This window comes from Portunus trituberculatus, chromosome 38 (genome assembly GCF_017591435.1).
Source record: "Portunus trituberculatus isolate SZX2019 chromosome 38, ASM1759143v1, whole genome shotgun sequence".
In the NCBI taxonomy this organism is placed as follows: Eukaryota; Metazoa; Arthropoda; class Malacostraca; order Decapoda; family Portunidae; genus Portunus; species Portunus trituberculatus.
Window position 1 is genome coordinate 8,782,973 of NC_059292.1, and position 23,780 is coordinate 8,806,752.

Sequence of the window (23,780 nt, forward strand, 5' to 3'; positions counted from 1 at the left end):
AACTTGCTGGTTCTGTGAAAATCAGCAAAATCATGTTGCAGTTTGGCATACGCCCAACATACTCTTCACCACAATTCTCTCCACTTCGCACGGTTATTAGTCAATTTCACCCTCTGAATTGGGCTGATAATTTCATGATTCACCGTCTTGAGCCAACTGAGGACCAACAAGGAGGATGAAATATGAGTTTCTGAGGATATCAATCACGACTCACGCCACAGACTGTTGTTGTTCACCTCCCGTCTCCACCTCGCACCCTCCCTCACACCCCGATCACAGAGCCTCAGTCTTCCTATTGCCCCAGAACCTCACCTCCCCACACCTTTCAAATTCCCCAGCCCCATAAATCCCACTAAATATCTCCACCGCTCCAGAACCTTTTCATCACATACTCACCACAGCCCCAGAACCACCTCAGACTCTCCCCTCATCCACAGAATCTTCCCCTACAGCCCTACAATCTTATCACCCCAGTTTTCCACAGTCCCATAACTTCTCTATCACAGACCGCCCCCCCACCAATCTTCGAAGCAGACAAGGTCGAGAATGTATTAATCATACTGACATTGATATTACCGTTAGATAAGCGGTAATGATGCAAGATTTGACAGAGATAGATAGATAGATAGATAGATAGATAGATAGATATATATATATATATATATATATATATATATATATATATATATATATATATATATATATATATATATATATATATATATATATATATAGAGAGAGAGAGAGAGAGAGAGAGAGAGAGAGAGAGAGAGAGAGAGAGAGAGAGAGAGAGATTCTTAGAAAAAAAAAAACACACATTCGTTATCTAGCATGGTAATTTCAACCCTTTTCTGTTCCTTAAATCCCTCAACTTCTCCCACTCTTCACTCCATCAGAATCTCCCCTTCCTCTCTTCTCCCTCCATTTTTCTTCCATCACTCTCTGCCTCTCTTCCTTTTCATCCCTAGGAGTCCTGCCCTTTCCCCCTGCCTCCTCCTCATCCCTTTTCCTATCCACTCCCTGTTTGTTAGTTAAAAAGTTTTTCATTGTCAAGCGAAAGTGAAGTGCAAATCTCTGTCCTTGCTTACTAAATACTTAGAAATATAATAGTTACTCTTCAAGTAAAATAAAAGAAAACTATTTATTTTTAAGGTAGACTAAGTGATTCCTTAGGTGCCTTTTTGCCTTTGCAACAACCCTACGAAAAGTAAAACGTGTGTGGGAGGAAGGTAAGCTACAAGATACCATGGCAGCCTCACCAGAGCTACTATCAAATATCAGCACTAGAAGTTTGAGCCCTGGACTGTATCCACATAAAGTTGATACCACGACCACCTGCCTCACGAATAATGCCATCGACAACTTTTTCACAGACCTAAGTGGGACGGGATTGTGTGACACCGTAGATGACATGTGTTAAAGTCAATGCTATCCTCACCAACGTCTAGTTTACAAGTCAAGATCGCTCCAAATCACATCAGGAGCTTCGAAGTCATGTGCGATCTTTTAGACAACAAAACGTAAATTAACTTATGTGAATGCGCCACGTACTGTCCTCAGCTTCTCATTATTCTGCAGTTGTAAGGCGAGAACCAATACAGATTTTGCATCAGTCCCCAAACTGGATTAGGACAACAGCAACAACAACAATTAACTTAACAACGCATATAACTATTACTATACTACTACTGCGTTCTACTACTACTACTACTGCTGCTGCTGCTGCTGCTACTAAAATAAAATATACTGTGATTTCTAGGATTCTCTCTCTCTTGTGAGGTAGCCTATGCCAGAGACAGGGATGAGATGATTCAAGTGGTACTGAGGGAATTGGAAAATGTCAGAGTAGAGAAAGCAAGAATTAAGGCAATGGAAGGTGTTGCTGCCGCGACTATTGTAGAGAAACGAATGAAAGGATGATCGAGGCTGTGAAGGAGTTTTTGGAGAGACTAGAGATTCTGTGAAATGCAAGATGTAGTGTAGGTAGTAGATAATATTGTTCGTTTTTTTTCTTCTGATTGTGTGGATGTTTTCTTTGTGTTTCTCTACTAAATAAGTTGCCAATCCAAAGGTGTACCTGTTTCAGTATTAATGCTGAACTATATTAATACATCTTGAAGACCTAGATCACAACTACCTGGAAAGAATGAAAGAGTGGAGAAGACAGGAAGGGAATGGATGGTGTTGCTGCTGGGACTGTGTAGAGCAGTGGTTCCCAACCTGTGGTACGCGTACCACTAGTGGTACGCGAGGGCCTTCCAGGTGGTACGCGAGCACTTTCGGGGTCATGAACGATTTTTAGTTATTTTTTACTTCACAAAAATGTTTACTGCCTATGGCCCTAACATAAAATAAAATAGTCAATAATGTGACAATGTGTGGGTGTGAATTGAACCCGAACCGAACAGGTCAGACTCAGAAAGAAAACGTATGCTGGCGACTCAGTGTTGCGCTGTCTGCCATAATTATGGAATTCTGCCATAATTTGACACGCGTTTGCCATCTGCCATACACTGTCTGCCATCTGCCAAACTGAGACAGCAAAGACGAAGCACAAAGAATGCTCACCTTTAAACTTCTGGGTAAGCATGGCCTCCTCGTACCCAACGTTAGCCCGTCACGCTGTTCCCCAGCTACTGATTTTCCCTCGACGTGGGAGTGCGAACAGGGGTTCTCAGCCTTCATGACCATCAAGTCGAAGAGCCGGAACCGTCTTGCTGCTCCCGGGCATGATTTCCGATGTGCTGTGAGCAAAGTCATGCCCCGCATTGACCAGCTGGTGGAGAAGAAGCAGATGCAGCCCTCGCATTGAGTTGAATTTTTTTTTAGTTCATTTGTGTGTTCTACTTGTAAAATTATGGTAAATAAAGTAATATCTGATCGAATTGAGTTTCTCTGGAACCAGGTGGTACGCGGCGACTGTACAGGACCTCCAAGTGGTAGGCTACTAGATCACTAAAAGGTTGGGAACCACTGGTGTAGAGAGACGAGTGAAAGGATGATGGAGGCTGTGAAGGAGTATCTGGAAAGAATGTGGCGAGCGAGGTGTAGGGATCATTAACGAAGAGAAATGCTACTTTTTTTCTTTCTTTTTTTGTTTTGTCTTTTTTGTCCTCTACAGGAGCAGCCGATCCAAAGGCCTGGCTCTGGAGCGATCCCGAGCCACCTGTAGCATCAAGATCGAGATCAAGATCAAGATAATCAAGATCAAAATCACACGAAAATCGACATAAACAAGTGGAGGCCCACGCGGTACTCACGCGGTGTGTCCTGTCTTCCAGCTTGTAGTTATTGTGCAGGTAAGCAAGTCAGTGGATTGAGGAATATATAAGCAAGATATGGCGCACATCTCGGTTGTGTTTTCATTAAGGTAGTGCTGGTGTGCCAGCAGATTTGAGTTACCTTACGATATTAATGGGAGGTCCATAATGTGTGCATCCAACTTTGTCCATTGATAAATCGGACCATTCACTGTTACTGACTTGGTCCACCTGGTGAACCAACTCGCCAACTCGGACCTTAATCTCTATTTAGCAGTCGCCAACTACGAAAAGACTGAGCCAACTCATTCAGGATATCACGGGCTTTACCTAGAACAGCCAAACTATCACCATCGACACGAACATACTCTTGTGAGACCCCGCCTATGAACTTTTACCTCTCAACCAATGCTCATCTTCAAGTAGAGTAATTGGACACTTGGTAGGCTTCTGGGAATAGTACTCTACAATGCCAGTAATAGACGTGCGAAATTTACTGCAAACTGTGTCTCAAAGCTCATATCTCTGTGTGTTCGGTAGTTATTTGTTTATTCTTTCTTTATTTAGTTAGTTTTATTTTAGATCTATGTTTTAATCGTAGAATTTTCATGTGTTATATCTTTATTTGTTTAATTTTATGTTGTTCTGTAATAATTTTGATCTCGCCTCTTTTGGCTTCCCCCCCTAAAACTCCGATTCCCCACAGTCCCTCAAGCTTGCTGGAGCAGGTTGGGGGGTGGGGATGGAGGAAAAGGGGGGGAGGTCCTATTCTGTACTTTTACCCCATGTTTACTCTAAGTTTTTATATTGGTCCCAATGTTTTATTTTAGATTTTTTTTTTATTCTTTCTTATACAACTTACTGACATGAATGAGACAAATATACATTTTATAATTTGTGGTACTTATATACATGTTTTATATCAATAGTTAGAATGACATTGTGTGAATATAGTAAATGTATTTCGCTTTTTAGCAAACACTACTTCTCTCTGTACCCACACACTAGCCGAGTGTGTGCACACAATGGTACAAGTTGGTTTGGTTGTGTTGTCTTGGTTATCTTCCAAGTTGGCAATTGGTTGAGGTGCTACTAACAAGTTATTAAGTTCTACTACAGTTGAATGATGGAATAGTAGCCAAACTAGATCATTTCAATATACAATTTTCTGAGCAGATAACTTTTCAAGTGAATAGTTTAACGAGCAGTTCCGAACTGTGACGGGATGGTAACATGAGATGTAGTGGGTTACATTCAGGCATTTGGGATCAGGACAGCAGCTTGAGCAGGACAGTGCCATGACCTAGTATTTTCTTGTAGATTTTTCCTTTATGGACTCTGGTATCTTGTTGCTATGACATGAGAGACTGACAAAACCTCTTCCTGGCTGTTAATTATACTGTTGATATTACTGTATATTTGGGCTATTGTATGTGGCATTTATTAGTGCTTTTTTATCAAACTTTTATGAAATATTTTTAGTTATATAAAAAATTCCTGATTTTTCTCAGAAAGCATTTCACTGTTAAGTGTATTTTTACCCATAATACAGATATGGTAGCAATTGCTGATTCTGATAGTGAAGAGATGGAGTTCTCAGACATTGTTGAGATGGAGGAAGCTGAGGAGGATTCAGATGAAGAGGTAAATGATGGACTTTCGTATCTTATGGATTTGACACTGGTTTGTAAAAATATGTTGAAGTTAACTGAATTTAGAAACCTATTCCTGCCAGACTTGTAAGATGTTTTTTACAATATATTAATTATTCAGTTTTAACTTTGGGGGCCGCCGTGGTACAGTGGAACCATGTGTGCTTTGGGGTCCGAGGAGTCTCCAAGCGCACGGGTTCGAATCCTGTCCATGGTCTGAGTGCAGGTTGGCCTTCCTCACTCGGGGCAACGGTTTCCTAGTGGGTGGGCTTTGAGATAGGAGATACCCCAAAAAGTATCCCCTTTAGCCCATAAATTCCCATCAAAAGCCCTCATGGTATAGATAATAAATAAATTAATAAATTAATAAAAAAAAAATCAATGACAGACATGGCTGAGCTTTTAATGAAAACCTTATTTATTATGGCCAATTCTCTGCACATTTGATATATGTCCATATTTATTTGCATGTGATACTGTATTGTTCTTGATTGGTGATTGAAAATTGCCTTTAATATGTAATTGTATTTACTTCTTAGCTGCATTATTTAATTTGATTAGGTTTTCCTTGCCTTGATTTTTTTTATTTAGATATTCTTGTGTTCTTGTCCTAATGGAGCAATGCTTACCTCACAGCTGCAGAGAAAGTTTGAACGAGGGGAGCTGAAGCCAGGCCTGTACCGAGAAGCTGAGAAGGTGGTGAAGGAACACAAGAACAATGTGGTGAGTAATGATCACACACAAAAACATAAGTATAACATATGATGGTCATATATGTGGAACATTTGACCTAAGAATTGATTAAAAAGGCTTTCTTACTTTTCTGTTATTTTTTCTAATTTTAGATTTTTGATTATGTAATTGCAACCTCAAGGAAGCATTACCAGCATTAGTTAGATGAATTGTTCATATTGCCCACTACATGACCAACCCGTTTCATGTAAGTAATTTACACAGCAGCTTATTGATCATTCTCATTCTTTCTTTTCATAATCCTGATAGAGTGGCTTGAAATCTAAACTGGAGCAGTTTCGATTGGAATTACCTTGGATAGAGCGTCTGGACTTTACTTTAGAGGCTGCCCCCATTGCCCCCGAGCTGAATGCAGAGGTGAGTCATTGTATATTGTCTTTCTTTTGTGTTGTGGTCCAGAAAGTCATTCAGATGAGGCTTTAGGGAATGTTTCTGTATGTTTATGGTAGATATGCAGAAAATGGCCACATCAGCATAATTGTGCCTACTGTGATGCTTACATCCTGGGGAGTGTGTGGTGCTTGTTGGATGCAGGTGACAGCATATCTGATGTTTAGTTACAGGTGCTGGTATGTTATCTATCAGTATTTATTGTTTTTATTAACTAATATATTGCATGGTGTTCACAAACTATATTATTGATTGTCATCTTTATCCATTTACTAACTAAACCTAGAATCTTGTTCATTGTGGTCCTTTTCTAAAGTGGACAATTGGTGCTGTTCATAATATATTGTAGCTTATTGATGATATAATTAATTTTGTGTATAGTACTTACTTTCCGTTAATCAGCACAATTATCACTAGGATAGACTACTGTTTTCCTCAAGATATGACATTATTGTCCCAGACCGAGATCCAGCGGCCAGTTTAAAATAGACAGAGTATTGTGAGCTTCGGTGGGTGATGATTTTCTGTGGGTTCTTTTCATAATTGTTGTTAGGATTTTAACCTGTTATGCTGTATTATGTTGCTCATTGTAGTGCAAAATAATCCTATTATGACTTTTCAGATCATAGAACATGGCCAGACAAGAGAGAAGCGGATGAGGAGCCAGAACAAGTACTTCACCCTGGAGGATGACCCTGTGCACAATGACTTTGTGAGGGAAATGTCCTTCTACAGGCAAGCTCAGTCTACAGTCTTGGAGGGCTACAAGAAGCTGGAAGAACTGAACCTTCCCACAGTACGGCCCTCAGACTACTTTGCTGAAATGGCTAAGAGTGATGAACACATGCAGAAGGTGAGCTGAGTCAGTCTTGTCCACCATTGTAACATTCAATTCATTATCCGTCTTATTCTGAAAATTAGTTGTCACTTATATCCACCATACATTCTGTATTAGAAAAGTTTCTTGAAATTTGTATCTTCATGACAAGAAATCACTTGTATTCCTTGTATTTTTTTTTTTTTTTCCGCTATCAGGTGACATCTTGGTTAACACATGTAGTTATTAAGGTATTTTTCAAAATTTAAGTTACCTAAGGATGAATTAGATTGATAAGAAAAAAAGCTGTCCTCTTGGTGTGATGGACAGTGGTCATGCCATTTTTCAGTGGATGAGGAAATTTTGTTCACTGTAATCATGCAATAAAATCTTGGAGATGTTCCACCATTTGGATAATGTTGACTTCATTGTCAGATCACAAATTTGTGTCAGTAATTGTTATTAAGAGTCAGCTCTATCCTGAATGATGAAACTGGATTGAGTTGTGGTGATAAGTGAAGATTTTTCTTGATGTTCTTTGACCTACATTTTTAGTGACAAAGTGTACCTTGTTTCTTGTCTTAATTATAACAGGTGCGAAAGAGACTGATGCAGAAGCAGGTTGGACAGCAAATCAGCGAACGGGTGAAGAAGATAAGAGAAATAAAGAAGTATGGCAAGAAGGTACAGATTGAAGTGGAGCAGCAGAAACACAAAGAGAAACGAGAGATGCTTGAAAAAATCAAGAAGTTCAGAAAGGTAAGAATGAAAGCTTGTACTTGCTACTGTTCTTTGCAAGTGTAAGTATATACACATCTAAACATTGATAACATTGTTAAGTGTCTAGATTACCTTGCAAATTTAACTTCCAGAATATGCTTTAGTGAAGTGTGTTGAGAATGGGTAAACCTTGGCCATTTCTCTCAAGAATGAATGTTTTAAAACCTTTGAATTTATGATGTATCATTTAGTTGTGTGCATAAAGTTATGTTGTATATGAACATAATCCATGATGAAAATTCTTGAAATTGTACCTATGTAAATGTGATTTGTTTGAAATCTTTGGGACTTTTCTTTTTAGCACCCATGTATTGTTGGCAATTTTGTATGTCTTTATTCTTGTAAGAAAATTCTTGACTGTTACCTATACATATTGTTATATTAAAGATATACTTTACATTTGCAGGGCAAGACAGATTCAATAGACTTCCTAGAGGGAGGACGTTCCTTACGTGATGGTGCGGGAGGCAACCGCTCCAAGAAGGATCTCAAGAAGTGAGTGGATGCACTTTATATTTACTTAATGTTTATTTTCATCAGGTATTTCCTATTTACTGCAATACATTTATATATCAGTTATGTAGACCAGTTTTGTCATAGCATAGTAAAGGTAAAACAAAAATGTGATTATATACTCTGGTCTCATATCTGTTTTATATTTTACATTTATATTTTCTTTAATGCAATATATATTTTTTTCTGTATGTAGGATTTAATCTCTTTGAGAAATGTGCCCTCTATCATACCATATGTTTACTGTATTCTCTGATATCTATGCTATATCAAATGGTAGTGCTGGACTGGAAATCTGCTCATTTTTGTTTATTTTTTCCCTATTCTCTAGGTAGTCTAGTGATATTTACAGGTTCACCTTTGATTTATATGGATAAGTCCAGTTGTGGGGAAGACTGTCAAGTTCAACTGCCTGGGTGTTGGGGTAGTTTTGTCTAGGAGCTCTTGGGAGATGTTCTATGCTTGGTGATACAGTATTCCATGTGACATAACTCACCATGATGTTGGGGTACCACTTATGTTCAATTAAGGGTGATGGAGAAATCCTCAGTACCCTTATCTTAGTGACCCTGAATGTGGGTAGTGGTGGGTTGAGGTGACAAATGTGAAAACTGCCACTTTTTGTTTTGAGATTGAGGTGTCTCAGTCCAACAAACCATTGAGCAATGATTGTTATTACTACAGTATGCGGGGAAAGGCCTGAGGCCACGCTTCAAATGTCATTTCCTTTCGCATTAAGTGGAGGAGGCTCACAAGTACCTTCTCATAACTGCAATATGTTCTGACACTTTTGCACTACTAACTGGCAACCTTCCACGCTCCCTTGGATACAGTTGCCAATGTCTAAATCACCTCGGTAGCTGTTCAGCTGCTTATGAGAGGAGGTGGATTGTAATTCTGATGTGCTAAGTGTAGGCTAATTGCATTATTATTTTGCTTTCACTATTACTGGGGCACTGTCATCACGAGTCTACCGCAAGCCAGGCAGCCCTTGGATCTTAAGTACACCTCCAAGTTTGTGAAGCACCCAGCATTACTTATGGTCTAGGTTGTTTTACATACTATTGTGTTGGTAATTTAGTTATTCTTCCTGCTAATGTTAAAGTGAACCAACACAACTATTTGGAGCTTTTGATTGATGTCTTATTTGATTCCTTTGAAAAAACACAAGCAAGTGTTTATGCAGGATTCTGCTCCTGCACATGTTGCTGAATCTGTGAAGCAGTGGCTAGCTGACTGTGAGGTTCCCTTCATTGTTGATTGGCTTGGCAATATCCCAGATATCATTCCTATAAAAAACTTAAGGGTGTACATGGAGAGATAGCTGCGTGGTATGGACATGTACGTCATCACTGCCAAAACTTGAGACTGCAATCAAGCAACTGTGGGGCAGTTTTCCACAAACTTAACTGCAAAACCTTGCATTCTGTATCCCCAGACAGCTTCAGGATGAAAGATGAAAGGGAAGGCAACTAAATACTATTTGGTTCAATGTATGTTTTTGTTCATCTACCATTCTCTCAGCAAACCACAAAAAATGTGTTTTTTCTGGCGACGTCAGGACTTTTCGTGCATACTGTATATCCACTAATCCTTGTTATCTAGATTTACTAATGGCAGAATTACAGCCTTGTCCTGAGAAATAATTCTTTGAAACATGTGTCAGGTATTGGTAGTTAGGTAATGTAAACATTATTTCAGCTTTTGCAGTATAGAAAGGTGGATTTACAAGTATTTAATGATTTATAATTTTCCTGGCAAAGAAGAATCTTTTATCTTGGACTGTGGTCAACATCTTGTTTTCTTTGACTTCAGGGCAGCATTTAAACGAACCTTCAAAGACAAAAAGTATGGATTTGGAGGAAAGAAGAGGAACATTAAGAGGAATAATATCAAGGACACCAAGGATGAAAGACCTCTGCCCAACATGAGGAAGCCAAGGGGTGGCAAGGGTGGCAGGGGCGGCAACAAGAAGGGGCCAATGGGTGCCAATGTGAGAGGCAAAGGAGGAAAGAGAGGTGGCACCAGGGGTATGGTCAATAAAAATAAGGGTAGGTCACGAAAATGAGAGTAAATTTTGTATTTGTACATTCATACATCATAAGCATAAAAGTTGAAGTTGATTTGCATCTTACAATAAACATATTACTTCTACTTGTATTCTCACTAGTATCATATAAACTTAGAAGATGCTGGTACAACTCTTAGCAGACCACAGTTCCAGTAGACAGGCCAGCCTTCTCCAGAAGCTCCCTGCTGTCTTGGTGCTGTGAGAGGGCAGCTGCCAGTGTGTTCCTGTTCTTGGGAGAGCAGTTATATGTACTTCTCTGATAGTTGAAGGAACTTGTTTATTACAGTTTCTTATTATTTGATTTATCATCAAACAATTTGCTAAAATAATTTTTACATGATGTACTTTGTTTATTATATAACAATATGGTAATAGATATTGTTAGTGATGAATGTTCTCTTTGAAGATAAAGGAACATCAACTTCAATAAGAAAAGTCAATTTTAGAACATAAGAACATTTGAGATGGTACTCAAATGTATAGAGATTATAACCAGATTATTGGAAGTAAAGTTCAGCAGCTGATGCTCTGCTCCTGAGGCAGACTGACTTATCTCATGTTATGAAAGGTGACAAAGTGATGATAGGATGAGATAGAATAGGGATAAATATATCTTAAAAAGACAATGGCACCTTGGAATCCAAAGTTCATATATTTCAGGTGACAGTTCAGATTGCAAGAAGTTTAGATTTTAAACTTGCATTTCTATAATAAATAATGGAAAGTTAATTAATCTACTTTGCTTCCAAAAATACAAAAAAGAACGTTGCCAGAATTTTGTTTCTCTGGTTGTCTTGTTAATGTGTAATGTTTTTTATGTTTGAGGATTGTTTGTTTTTGTGCAATTTATTGTTCTCCATTAATGTTTTGTTTATTGATAAGGACAAAGTGCCTTTGCCATTGTTGGTGTTCATTTCTAAAATGTGTTTCTTTTAAAAAAAGTGTTTCTAATTTCAGTTTGTTTAAACAATAGGGTATGTCGATTCTTGGGTCACCACTGTAATTGTTATATTAATTAAAACCTGAGCTTTGAGGTACTTACGTTAATAGCTGGGCTGCCGTAGAACCCAACCAGCCATGAGTGTTGGTGAGGGAACGGGTGGCACGACACACTCCGGCGTGGCCATCCTCTCCAGACACCCTCCCGTCACCCGTGTCAACGAGCCACATCTGATGTGAATGTAGGATTTTCTCATTGCCACTTCAGAACCACTTAAAGGTGCACTAAATCTGGACAAGTGTATTACTATCACAGTGAAGATTTGCTGGAAAGAGTCCATCACTGCAGCCTGGCATTATTTGAAGAGTTTGGTGTATGGATGTATGGTGAATAAAGTATTTTTCCCAGAGAAATCATGAAACTCAATAATAGAGTATAGCAGCACTGTGATGACCAATGCTTAATGATTTAATTATAACACAATATCACTCATTCATATTTTGTTTTGAAACAATTTATTGAAAACACCAAACTTAATTATAATTTCATTGATGTTTTCCCTTACATGTTTTAGAGAAAACTTATGTATATTTAAGATAAATTGTGACTTTGGATGTAGTTTCAGAAGTATATAAATTTAATCTTTACATACAGCTCACTGACATGTTTCTGACAGAGATATCTCTACAGCTTTAAGTTCATACTCTCAAAGAAGTGTTATGGTTAGGAATGATAGACTGTCCTCCTTGTTACTCATGACATGCTGGAATGGTAATTGGCTGGCCAAACATTATGCAGTGCTTACATTTCATGAATACATACATATTTTTCTGAAAACTGCATAAAAAGCAGTATAACAATAAAGCCAATATGAGACCTTGCTGTTCAGACTTACTGCCAACACAGGACCAGTGTGTGCCAGGTCCTGCAGGAAATGCTTCTTGTGCTCAGTGTCAGTCTGCTCAATACTTTTAGGCATTTTGGTCTGGTCTGAAGTATCCTGGAAAGTATCTGCAAAGTGCAGAAGGGAAAGTAAGGAATTCATTATCTACACATACATTTCAGTTTGTAATTATTTGCTTTACAGTTACTTATTTGCATCTACCTTCTGCTAAAGTCTTGAAGTTCTTGTAGGAATGAATGAGTTAATGTACCTGTTTGAATTGCATTGTCAGTCTGCCTGAAATCTGGCTGCTCATTAACATCCTTTTCTTGTGTTATGTTTCCTATGCATTTGGGTCCACTTGGTTGGAATACCTCGGTTCCATATCCAAAGGCTTCTAAGGCTGAGTAAAGTGCATCCTTCCTGTGGTTAGATTAATGACTTGTATCACTGGTATGAGGATGTCTCTGCCTAATGAAACACTTCATTAATGTCAATGTTGATACTTTAATCATAGGATTGGGTATGAAATGATTCACATTTTGAACTGCCTTAATGTATTGCATGCATGGAAAGAAGTCATTGATTCTTCTGTACTCTATAATGTATGTCAGATTCTACAAGTCATTTGTTGTGTGACAAGTGTCATGCCTTTGTAGTATAAGGTGACTAAGAGCACTTACCACCCATCTGTTGATCCCTCACTGCGTCGCCTCCGCCCATTATTGTTCAGCAGATCAGTGAACTCCTCTATCGTGTCCTGGGGAACAAGAATACTTGGTGGTGAGTGATTATCATCTAGTTGGCATTGCATATCAAAAGATGAATGTATTATTTGGAAGATAATGAAGGAGCTAAGAATTATCTTCACCATTGTCTTCAAAGACTGGTTGCACTTTTTTTTTTCCTCCACACCAACAATAATGAATGCAAAGGAATTTAACCTGGAAATTGGAGAGGAGACCGATGAAGCCAATGAGCACAACTGCCTGGGCACAGTCGAAGGTCTCATACCTGATGGGGAGGGAGAGAACATGCAATGACACACTCTCTCTCTCTCTCTCTCTAGATGCAAAATTCTATAATACATGATTTTAATTCAAGATGTAGGTAGACATACATTGCACGAGCCTCATCAGCCAGGTCTTCACTCCCCGACATAGTTGTTGCTGACTGCAGGTTCTGGATACTTTTTAACAACTTGCTAACTGGGAATGAATAAATGTATGATCATTGCAGATGTCAAGTGAAAGACAGTTGTTAGTGGTGGCTATCAGTATGTGCCTGAACAAAAGTGTGGAAATGTAGTAATATGTAGAAAAGGGTTCATGTTCAATGTTATTTTGACTCCACATATCATTTGTTTTTCTGTGGTGATTAGCTGATCAATGTCCCTAGAGCTTGAATGTCAAAATACATTGGTATTGGCTGCAGGAAATTATCAACAATGAATTAAGGATGTCTACCGGCAGAAATGTGACACAAAATTATGAAGAAAATATTTCAAGAAGGCTGAAGTGTTAAATACAGTAAAATCCTTATAACTCAGCATGATAGGAGTTATTCCATCTCCATTTCCTTCCCCTACATTTGCATAAACAATATATTTTCTTCCGGAAAACACTACTACATAGGAGGAAAAGCTCAGAATAGTATTACTTATAAAGGACCTGCTACACATTTAATCCAAGATGTGGAGAGCCTCTTAGTAAGGTTTAGATCTTGGTTGAGTCTCTCTCTCTCTCTCTCTCTCTCTCTCTCTCTAATATCACAAAATAATGTTGAAATGTTCATTTATCTGGTGTGTCGTCGTCTGAACAGACAGGCGTACAATACGTACATCTCACCATGTTTCAAGGCTCGTCTTTCCCCCATCATTGCATCTATTCAGATTTCATCGGATAATTTCGCATCCTTCAGTGTTGTGTCCCAGCACCATAACCAAAGTCATAACACTACAGCATTGTTAGGGTATGAATTGTATATTATTATTTTCTTGTTGCCTCACATTTTCGATTGTTTTCGATTGTGGAAAGTTTTTGATAGCTGACACTTTAGCGTCCATTGTGTGGATTCTCTCACTATCAATATCGTGTTTCCCTAAAAAGGTCATCTTGGACATCAAAAACTCGTATTTTTAGTTTTACTCGAAGACCGGGTTCCTGCAGTCGCTGTAAAACTGAACGCAAAGTGCGAGTTTTGAAGTCCAAGATAATTTGTTTTGTTTGTCTTATCTCCCCCGGGGAAACAGGGCTGAGAGTCTCTCTGTCAACGAATGACGCTGGTGACTCTGTTACAACTCAAAATAAACATAACAGTGACCGTAATACCATAACACCATAATAACTCGGCTCCATACCACGCCGGTTAAATCTTTCCATCCTTACGTCTCTTACCACATTCACTCCAGTCTGTAATAAGTCACAGAAATAAAAGAAGATTAAATGGAGCACTATTGCGATGAATTTAGCTTACCAACACAACACCAGCGGGTCACCTGGTAGCCTACTCATTCGCCGCGCTGCCACCTTTGAATAACGTTCCCCTCACTGTGTCTGACTCACAACTGCCATAATAAAGACGTCATGCACACCTCATTCGAGCACTCCTCTCCTTCCCCCTCCCACCCGTCTTGAGCAGCTGTCCCACGCCTTGCCGACACCCCGCCGTTACAGGAAATAATCCTACAACGGGCAACTTGAGATATTATATGTTACGGTCAAGCCACGCCGTTACATGGACTCTATGCCGTTTCTGCGGTGTATGGTCACAGGAGAGTGGTTTTCGCAGAGTGTATATTCACAGACTTACACTCATAATATACTTTGCGAGTTCTAAATGGAAGAGATGAAAGAGCATAATGAACGCCAAACATTTAAAGAGAGTTGTACTTACTTGCATCGTTTAGTTCAATCGTTAGTGAAGAGAGACCACACCAGCAATATGCATCAATTGTCAATCCGCACTGGTATCATGAAGTGGGAGAGAAACCTCTGTTTAGGGAAATATGGTCGACGTTTCTCTTTATACCTTATTTTGTTTATTCACTCATTTATCCACACATAATTTTGTATCGCTATACCTCCTTTTCTAAGCTCTCTCTCTCTCTCTCTCTCTCTCTCTCTCTCTCTCTCTCTCTCGTGAAATCTCCCCTTGATAACCTCATTTTTCAGATACAAATAGACAGTTTGCTTAAAGAAGAGAATATTCAATCCGTCCTCCATCGACCTTGCTTTTAAACTACCGCGTCAGTTCCGTGTATATTATTATAATAATAATAATAATAATAATAATAATAATAAATTATTATTATTATTATTATGATCATCATTATTGTAATCATTATTTTCTTCCTGATAATAATGATAATAATAATAAGAGTATCGCTAAGAATAATAATGATAATAATAAAAACAATAATATAGAAATAATGATAATAATAATAATAATGATAATAATAATAATAATAATAATAATAATAATAATAATAATAGCAATAATGATGATAATAATAATACTGTAATATGCTGTAGTTTTAAATGATAGTAAAGCTACAGAGAGAGAGAGAGAGAGAGAGAGAGAGAGAGAGAGAGAGAGTTGCAGCCTCACACGGGGGCAGCTCCCATTCTCCCATGGAGCCCCTCCCACCGGCTGCCTCTGAAGAGCAGCTTTCTGGCCAGCTCGAGGCTGCCTCTTACTCCCCTTCTCCCTCGGGCAGCCTCTCCTTGCTTCCCTCCCACAGGCTGCCTCTGACGGGCAGCCTCTTCGCCAGGCCGGGGCTGCCCCTTCCTCTCCTCCTCCCACGGGCAGCCTCTCCCTCCTTCCCTCCCACAGGCTGCCTCTGACGGGCAACCTCTTGGCCTGGCCGGGGCTGCCTCTTCCTCCCCTCTTCCCACGGGCAGCCTCTCCCTCCTTCCCTCCCATAGACTGCCTTTACAGCAGCTTCTTGGCCTGGCCAGGGCTGCCTCTTCCTCTCCTCCTTCCACGGGCAGCCTTTATCTCCTTCCTTCCCACAGGCTGCCTCTCGCAGCCTATTGGCCTGACCGGGGCTGCCTCTTCCACCCCTCCTCCAACGGGCAGCCCTCCTTCCCTCCCACAGACTGCCTTTACGGCAACCTCTTGGCCAGGCCGGGTCTGCCTCTTCCTCTCTTCCTCCAATGGGCAGCCTCTCCCTCCTTCCCTCCCAAAGGCTGCCTCTGACGGGCAGCCTCTTGGCTAGGCTGGGGCTGCCTCTTCCTCCCCTCCTCCGACGGGCAGCCTCTCCCTCCTTCGCTCCCACAGGCTGTCTCTCACAGCCTCTTGTCCTGGCAAGGGCTGCCTCTTCCTCCGCTCCTCCATCGGGCAGCCTTTCCCTCCTTCCCTTCCACAGGCTGCCTCTGACGGGCAGCCTCTTGGCCTGGCCAGGGCTGCCTCTTCCTCCCCTCCTCCCACGGGCAGCCTTTCCCTCCTTCCCTCCCACAGGCTGCCTATGACGGGCACCCTCTTGGCCTGGCCGGGGCTGCCCCTTCCTCCCCTCCTCCAGCGGGTAGCCTCTCCCTCCTTCGCTCCCACAGGCTGTCTCTCGCAGCCTCTTGGCCTGGCCAGGGCTGCCTCTTCCTCCCCTCCTCCAATGGGCAGCCTCTCCCTCCTTCCTTCCCACGGGCTGCCTATGACGGGCAGCCTCTTCCTCCCCTCCTCCAACGGGCAGCCTCTCCTTCCTTCCCTCCCACAGGCTGCCTTTACGGCAGCCTCTTGGCCTGGCCGGGACTGCCTCTTCCTCCCCTCCTCCAACGGGCAGCCTCTCCCTCCTTCCCTCCCACAGGCTGCCTATGACGGGCACCCTCTTGGCCTGGCCGGGGCTGCCCCTTCCTCCCCTCCTCCAGCGGGCAGCCTCTCCCTCCTTCGCTCCCACAGGCTGCCTCTCGCTGCCTCTTGGCCTGGCCAGGGCTGCCTCTTCCTCCCCTCCTCCAACGGGCAGCCTCTCCCTCTTTCCCTCCCACAGGCTGCCTCTGACGGGCAGCCGTCTTTCAATCGAGAGGGCCCGGCCTAGAATCCTGGGTGAGGTAATGTGTGTAGGCCCTGTTCACCTAGAGACTGATCTTTAGGTAGGATTGAAATCACACCACACACCGGAAAAGCGAAGCGTGTGTGTGTGTGTGTGTGTGTGTGTGTGATTGTGTGTGTGTGTGTGTGTGTGTTGTAGAGTACTTCTATACAATCATAAAGCAAGCTACATAAGCAGGAGAGAGAAAAATCCATTACTTAGATATTATTTTATTGTTTTAAATCACACCAAGAGGAAGAAGAAGATAAAAGAAACTTAAAACTTAAACCTCGAGATCGGGACAGCGAGAAACCATAAGTGGGAAATTATGATTACAGCTTCAGTACAGAGACAATAATAACCATGTTTTAGTTTAATGGGTACGATACCGTTGTAAATTCCTGTTTTTTTTTTATGTAAGAAACTCAATGGACTAGGGCTGTATGAATAAAAAAAAAAAAAAATGCTTGCAGAGATGCCAATTCCTAAAGGAGAAAGTAAAAATAAAGTTATCCAAAATTGGAGAAGTGTCTTGAAACTTTCGTCGTGAAAGAATTCAAGTCGTAGGAAAGAGAAAATACAGAATCAAGCAGGGAATTCTAGAGTTAATCAGTTTACATCACGGTGAGTTGGGCTTTATGCTTTTTATCTCTTCAGTACTGGAACGCATTTTTACCTTGAGATATGTGTACGATTAGACCATTTTATTGACATTAGGAAGGATATATGGAGGGCAGAAGATTAATGGCCACATTCTTCACTATTTTACTTAACCACATAAGTTTCTGAAACTGTTTAATATCACCAAATAGTAAGCAAAAGGAATATAGAAACGCGTCATGGTACTAGAGGGGTTATAGGTCATTGATGGGTGAGCGATGGAGGTGGACTGGTGCAAGACTTGCTGGCCAGGTAACGTTGCTTGTGAGGGTTTGGCAGGCAGGAAAGGCTGATGCGCAGGTTCTCTGACCACGCCGCCCCTCTCGCGCAGCCTCCAGCATCGCCGAATTTTCTCCAGAAGACGTTCGACTCACCAAGTTACTGATTATACGAACGAAATCATATTTGTATATAAGTACAAGAAAATCACTGATAATGATATAACTAACCTTGTTCCATTACACTGTCCAACTATCTAGTGAATCAAGCCAGTTACTACTACTACTACTACTACTACTACTTCACTAGAACCACAAACCTGAGCAGCGTGCCAAAGATCCTGCCAGACACGCCATACTCTGTCCCCAGGGCGCGGTTCATCTCACACACTCGCCTCCGTGCACAGTCATCTCCCTCCCGATGCCACGCGCCGTCCTGACCAAATGGCGTTATTATCACTGTTATCATCAATATTATCAATACTATTTTATTGTTATTGTTATTGATGTTGCTATTTGTGTGTCTTTCGTTAATCAGATCCTCTCTTGACTGAAATGAGGCGAAATTTTATCAACACACACACAAGTGTGTGTGTGTGTGCGCGTCCCTTCCACCACTCTCCCAGGTTCTTACCATGAGAGGGGAAAGGAGGCTTGGCAGGATATCATAGAAGTGGTCGTCGCCTCCCTCGCTGACGAAGGTGAGGATGTCAGGTTCGCCACTCACACTCCCCCACGTCCCCTGCCTCGCTGCCCACCGCTTCCTCCGCAGCCCTCTCTCTTCCTCCGCTGGTGCCGTCACGTCCTCGATGATATCCTGAAATAATCAAGTAGTTGCATTCCAGTAAATTTCAAGAAAGGCTGGACAGGACAATGATAGTTTTTACCTTAATAATTCCCCTCCTTCTGTGGTTATTCTTATATTTTTGGTTGTGTAATTGTTGACTGGAAAAGAATGTATGTAAATATGAAGAGTTGTTGATGAGATAGGCCTGATTTTTTGTACAGTGTTTGTTTGTGCAATGTGTGTGTGTGTGTGTGTGTGTGTGTGTGTGTGTGTGTGTGTGTGGGGGGGCGGCGCCGTGGTACAGTAGAACCATGCGTGCTTTGGGATCCGAGGGGTCTCCAAGCTCACGGGTTCGAATCCTGTACACGGTCCGAGTGTAGGTTGGGCTTCCTCACTCGGGGCAACGGCTTCTTAGCGGGTGGGCTTTAAGATAGGAGGTACCACAAAAAGTATCCCCTTTAGCCCATAAATTCCCGTGAAAAGCCCAAATGGTATAGATAAAAAAAAAAAGTGTCAGTGTTCCTTTCTGACGCTAAATTATATGATTGGCTTTATAGCTTCTTCTGTGTGTGTGTGTGTGTGTGTGTGTGTGTGTGTGTGTGTGTGTGTGTGTGTGTGTGTGTGTGTGTGTGTGTGTGTTTCTTAAGGTCTTTGTTTATACTCCTGCAAATTCCCTTTTTCTTATCATTCTCTCTCTCTCTCTCTCTCTCTCTCTCTCTCTCTCTCTCTCTTGCTAATCTACCTTAGATATTTACTACTGTTTTTACTGTCCTCCTTTCCTGCCTTGCTTCATCTAATATTCCTTTTCTCCATTCTCTCTTATTACTTCTGGACTCACACTCGCGCCTCACCTCCCCACTCTCTCTCTCTCTCTCTCTCTCTCTGGACTCACCCTCAGTATGTCCACGAAAAGAATGAAGCCGAGCAGCGCCAGGGCAGAGTTGCAGTCCACGTAGCGGGACACTCTGCCAAGGAGGGAGAAGGTTGCATTACGTCTTTCCTGGTGTAATATCAAGCAGCTGCCGTCTCCCCGCCACTCGGTAACACGTAAGCAGGAGGTTATTATTCTTACGAGCTGATTTTGGTTTGATAGAATGCTTTTTTCCTTGGTTTTACTTCCTTATTTGTATTTTTTCTTGTTTTTCTCTTTCTCTTATTTCTATTTTTGTTTTGTTTACTGTTATTTTTGCTCTTTGTTCGTTTGCTTTTGTTTGTTTGAAAAGAATGTTTTGAATTATCATTAAGCTTTTCAGTGTCTCTCAGTCAGTCGCAGACAACATATGCGACTGCTATTGTTACTTGCTAAAAATATCATGTTTTGCGCGAAAAATACTTGTTTATAAGCTTCCTTGTAAAAAAAAAAAAAAAAAAAAAACAGCTCTGAAATAATGAGCAATGTAGAAGACATTTTATTTTTTTTCCACTTTTTTTCAGCTCCATGATTATAATCGTGTTGCAGCGAAGCGTTGATGAGGTGAATAAATTAGTGAGTTAATCAACCAGTTCATGATGAGAATGCGTGCTTTTCTTTATTCTTACGATAAAAGAAAAAATTGAAATCACCGCTTCGGACCCATCATTAAAAAAAAAAAAAAATCAAATTAATAAATAAAATAAATAAATAAATAAAATAAAATAGAAGCGTATAATCGGAATGAAAAAAAATAAAACGTACTTCCTTCAATAAATGCAGCTATAGAAAAAAAACAAAATAAAATACAACCAATGAAGAGTATTCCCGATGACTTCCGTGTAAATTTTGAGCTCAGTAATGGAAAGAACGTAAAATTGTCACCAATAGAGGATGAACATGAGGAAAAGGTAATGCCAATAGTCTTTCCCTAACAACGACCCACCAGCTCACCGGGACATGTGCACTGTGCAGCTACAGTCACTCACTCCCTGCCACTCCCACCGCTGCTCTTCTCCTCGGTTAAACTCCTTCACCTCAAGGCAAATCACACGAGGGGTTATCCGACACGCCCCCGGAAGTGTAAATTTAGCGTAGCGGGGAAAGAGAGAGAGAGAGAGAGAGAGAGAGAGAGAGAGAGAGAGAGAGAGAGAGAGAGAGAGAGTAGAAAAAAAAAGGTTCTCCACATTATATATTTTGTTAGAAATGATACATCAAAGAGGCATTTTTATAACCTTACTTATTTACTTCTCTTCCACCACCACCACCACCACCAACAACAACAACACCAAGACTTACTTACCCATAACCACTGGCGGCCATTGTCTCCCCATATCCAGCAGATCTGTACGACCCTGAGGAAATCATGAACAAAACATTAATTATCAGTTGCGCAATTCCCCGGAGTGGTTACGTGATGGGATTAAAGTTAGGAGTCAGTTAATGATAAAGGAAAGGAGGGTGAAGGCTAGCAACGTGGCTCCCATTGGATTAAAAAGTAGTTGTATAGTGAAGTATTTTCTCGTATAGAGCAGTGAAAAAAAAATAGAATAAGAAATAATAATAAGCAAATAAATAGATAAATAGATAAATAAGATCAGTAATATGGCTTGACATTTTTTTACCACATGAAAGATAGATAGATAGATAGATAGATAGATAGATAGATAGAGAGAGAGAGAGAGAGAGAGAGAGAGAGAGAGAGAGAGAGAGAGAGAGAGATTGCATGTTTTCTCCTTTTTTTTCCAGTGTTATCTCAGGTTTGTCACGAAGTAGAAGAGGAAACACAACTATCCCTCGCCTTATCGGAACATTTACATGCTAATGGGTTCAGTTTTGTATTCGAAATTTACTCTCGTATTCATGAAAATGTGCCACAAGAGTTCTATTGTTCCTTCCCCTTCGCTTCCCTATCTTTCCTTTTCTTCCCTATCACTTATCATCTTCCATTCCTTCTCTTCCTTATCACTAATTACGTTCCCTACCTTTTGTTTTACCGATTCGTTTTCTATCATCACTTCTCAGCCTCTCTTTCTCTTTCGTGTCATCCCTTATCTTCCGTATTATCACTTTCTTTCCTATCATTACTTCCCTATTTCTACTTCCCTTCCCTTCCACTCCTACACTTTTCTATCACACTTTCCATTCGCTTCCACTCCTCTCCTATTCTGTCACCTCTTCTCTTCCTTTCTCTATCCTTCCTTCTCTTCCCTTCCACAGGTTCTTTTCCTTGCTTCCTCTTTCCCTTCTTCCTCAAAGTTCATTATTTTTTTTTTCTGATCGTTCTCGTGCTTTCTCCCTTCCTCTTTAATATTCCCGAGCATCCATCATTCCCTTTCCAATATTGTCGTTGTTTCTTGCTCCATGAGCCCCTTTTTACCATCCATTGTCATCGCCTTCACCGCCTCTTTCTTGTTAGCATGCTATCACGGAGCGGTATTTTCCGTCAAGATGGGCGTGACATGACTGTTCATTGTCGACGCCTTGAAATAAGCATCCACTGTGACACACGTTATCTCTCTCTCTCTCTCTCTGGCACAGGTAAATTTGATAGTTCCCTAAAAATAACAAAAATAATTCATGTTGCTGACTTCTTTTTAAAATTAGTAAGACCTTGAATCGAAAATGGCACTTCACCTAACAATACACAGGTATCTCGCACATTATGTCAGTGTTTACAGACAAAAATAACGATACATAACATCCTCCTCCACTCACACGGAAGCAATCCACACAATTATCTGATACGTGAGACAGACAATTTTGAACCAATTTTCACAGCTTGAATCCACCCTTAATGACTTACCTAGCGACATGTTAGCGGTGACACGCTCCTCCCGGCGGCCTGAGGGGCGTCTCCTCTCCTCGCTACACGTGTGAAATTTAGCTGTAATGCGACCACTTATCCACTAACTAGACGGTCACGGTGCACAGGGAAGAGCTGGGGACGTGCGATCATCGAGAAAGCCAGAGCAGGCCAAGCTATGAAGTACCGTTTTGGTTGAGGCGAGGCTGGCGGTACAAGATCTCCTGCCTCACTCTCTCTCAGTTCATTGCTCGTGCGTCTGCCAGCCCGGTACAGTTTTTCTCGCCCCTTTTGATCATAGCATATTGTTTCTTTTTCGCTCATGTCGCTGCCTCGCTAGTGGACAGTATCTCCGTTAGTTCAAAAGGAAGAAAAATGGTCTTTTTCGAAGCAGCAATGTTTGGTAGTGTTGTAAAAACGTGTCGGTGTTTGACCCAAGGGAGATAATCAAGTGGCTTTGTATATATATAGGGTATATATATATATATATATATATATATATATATATATATATATATATATATATATATATATATATATATATATATATATATATATATATATATATATATATATATATATATATATATATATATATATATATATATATATATATATATATATATATATATATATATATATATATATATATATATATATATATATATATATATATATATATATATATATATATATATATATATATATATATATATATATATATATATATATATATAGTTACCACCACCACCACCAACAACAACAACTGCTGCTACTACTACTTTATCACCGTCATCATCATTAACATCATCATTAATATCCAAAACAACAACAAGACCAACTATTACAAAAACACTAGCTACCACTACACAGCACTAACTGCCACAACAACAACAACAACAACTGCTACTAATGTTACTACTACTACTACTACTACTACTACTACTACTACTACTACTACTACTACTACTACTATTACTACTACTACTACTACTACTACTACTACTACTACTACTACTACTGTAACACTTACTACTACTACTACTACTACTACTACTACTACTACTACTACTACTACTACTGTTACAAACATCACCACCACTATTACCACCACCATATCAAAACCATCACCCAACAAATAACTACTTCATTTACATCGACCATAGCTGCATCTAACTCCCATACCTAACTACCTAACTGTCTCTGTCACCCCATCAGAAGGAAGAGGAAGAGGAAGGGAGAGAGAGAGAGAGAGAGAGAGAGAGAGAGAGAGAGAGAGAGAGAGAGAGAGAGAGAGGAAGCTACACCCGCTACATC

General features: G+C 40.5%; 3 protein-coding genes across 3 annotated transcripts; 1 reads left to right on the forward strand and 2 right to left on the reverse strand.

Moving 5' to 3' along the window:
- Positions 1–3,180: 3,180 nt before the first annotated feature.
- LOC123514630 (probable rRNA-processing protein EBP2 homolog) lies at positions 3,181–10,319 on the forward strand. The gene is made up of 8 exons (XM_045272614.1): positions 3,181–3,299; positions 4,813–4,904; positions 5,549–5,635; positions 5,915–6,022; positions 6,678–6,908; positions 7,467–7,631; positions 8,059–8,147; positions 9,981–10,319. Exons 2-8 carry the CDS (start codon positions 4,815–4,817, stop codon positions 10,231–10,233), a joined length of 1,023 nt encoding a protein of 340 aa, XP_045128549.1. The 5' UTR covers positions 3,181–3,299; positions 4,813–4,814; the 3' UTR covers positions 10,234–10,319.
- On the reverse strand, positions 10,158–14,680 carry LOC123514631. The gene is made up of 8 exons (XM_045272615.1): positions 14,535–14,680; positions 13,180–13,267; positions 13,004–13,073; positions 12,743–12,819; positions 12,331–12,482; positions 12,072–12,187; positions 11,279–11,406; positions 10,158–10,460 (listed from the first exon to the last, which is right to left on the reverse strand). Exons 2-8 carry the CDS (start codon positions 13,218–13,220, stop codon positions 10,370–10,372), a joined length of 675 nt encoding a protein of 224 aa, XP_045128550.1. The 5' UTR covers positions 13,221–13,267; positions 14,535–14,680; the 3' UTR covers positions 10,158–10,369.
- Positions 14,681–17,296: 2,616 nt separating this feature from the next.
- LOC123514632 lies at positions 17,297–22,659 on the reverse strand. Its single transcript, XM_045272616.1, has 6 exons — positions 22,464–22,659; positions 20,961–21,012; positions 19,640–19,712; positions 18,595–18,777; positions 18,281–18,396; positions 17,297–18,123 (listed from the first exon to the last, which is right to left on the reverse strand). Exons 1-6 carry the CDS (start codon positions 22,471–22,473, stop codon positions 17,937–17,939), a joined length of 621 nt encoding a protein of 206 aa, XP_045128551.1. The 5' UTR covers positions 22,474–22,659; the 3' UTR covers positions 17,297–17,936.
- Positions 22,660–23,780: the final 1,121 nt, after the last annotated feature.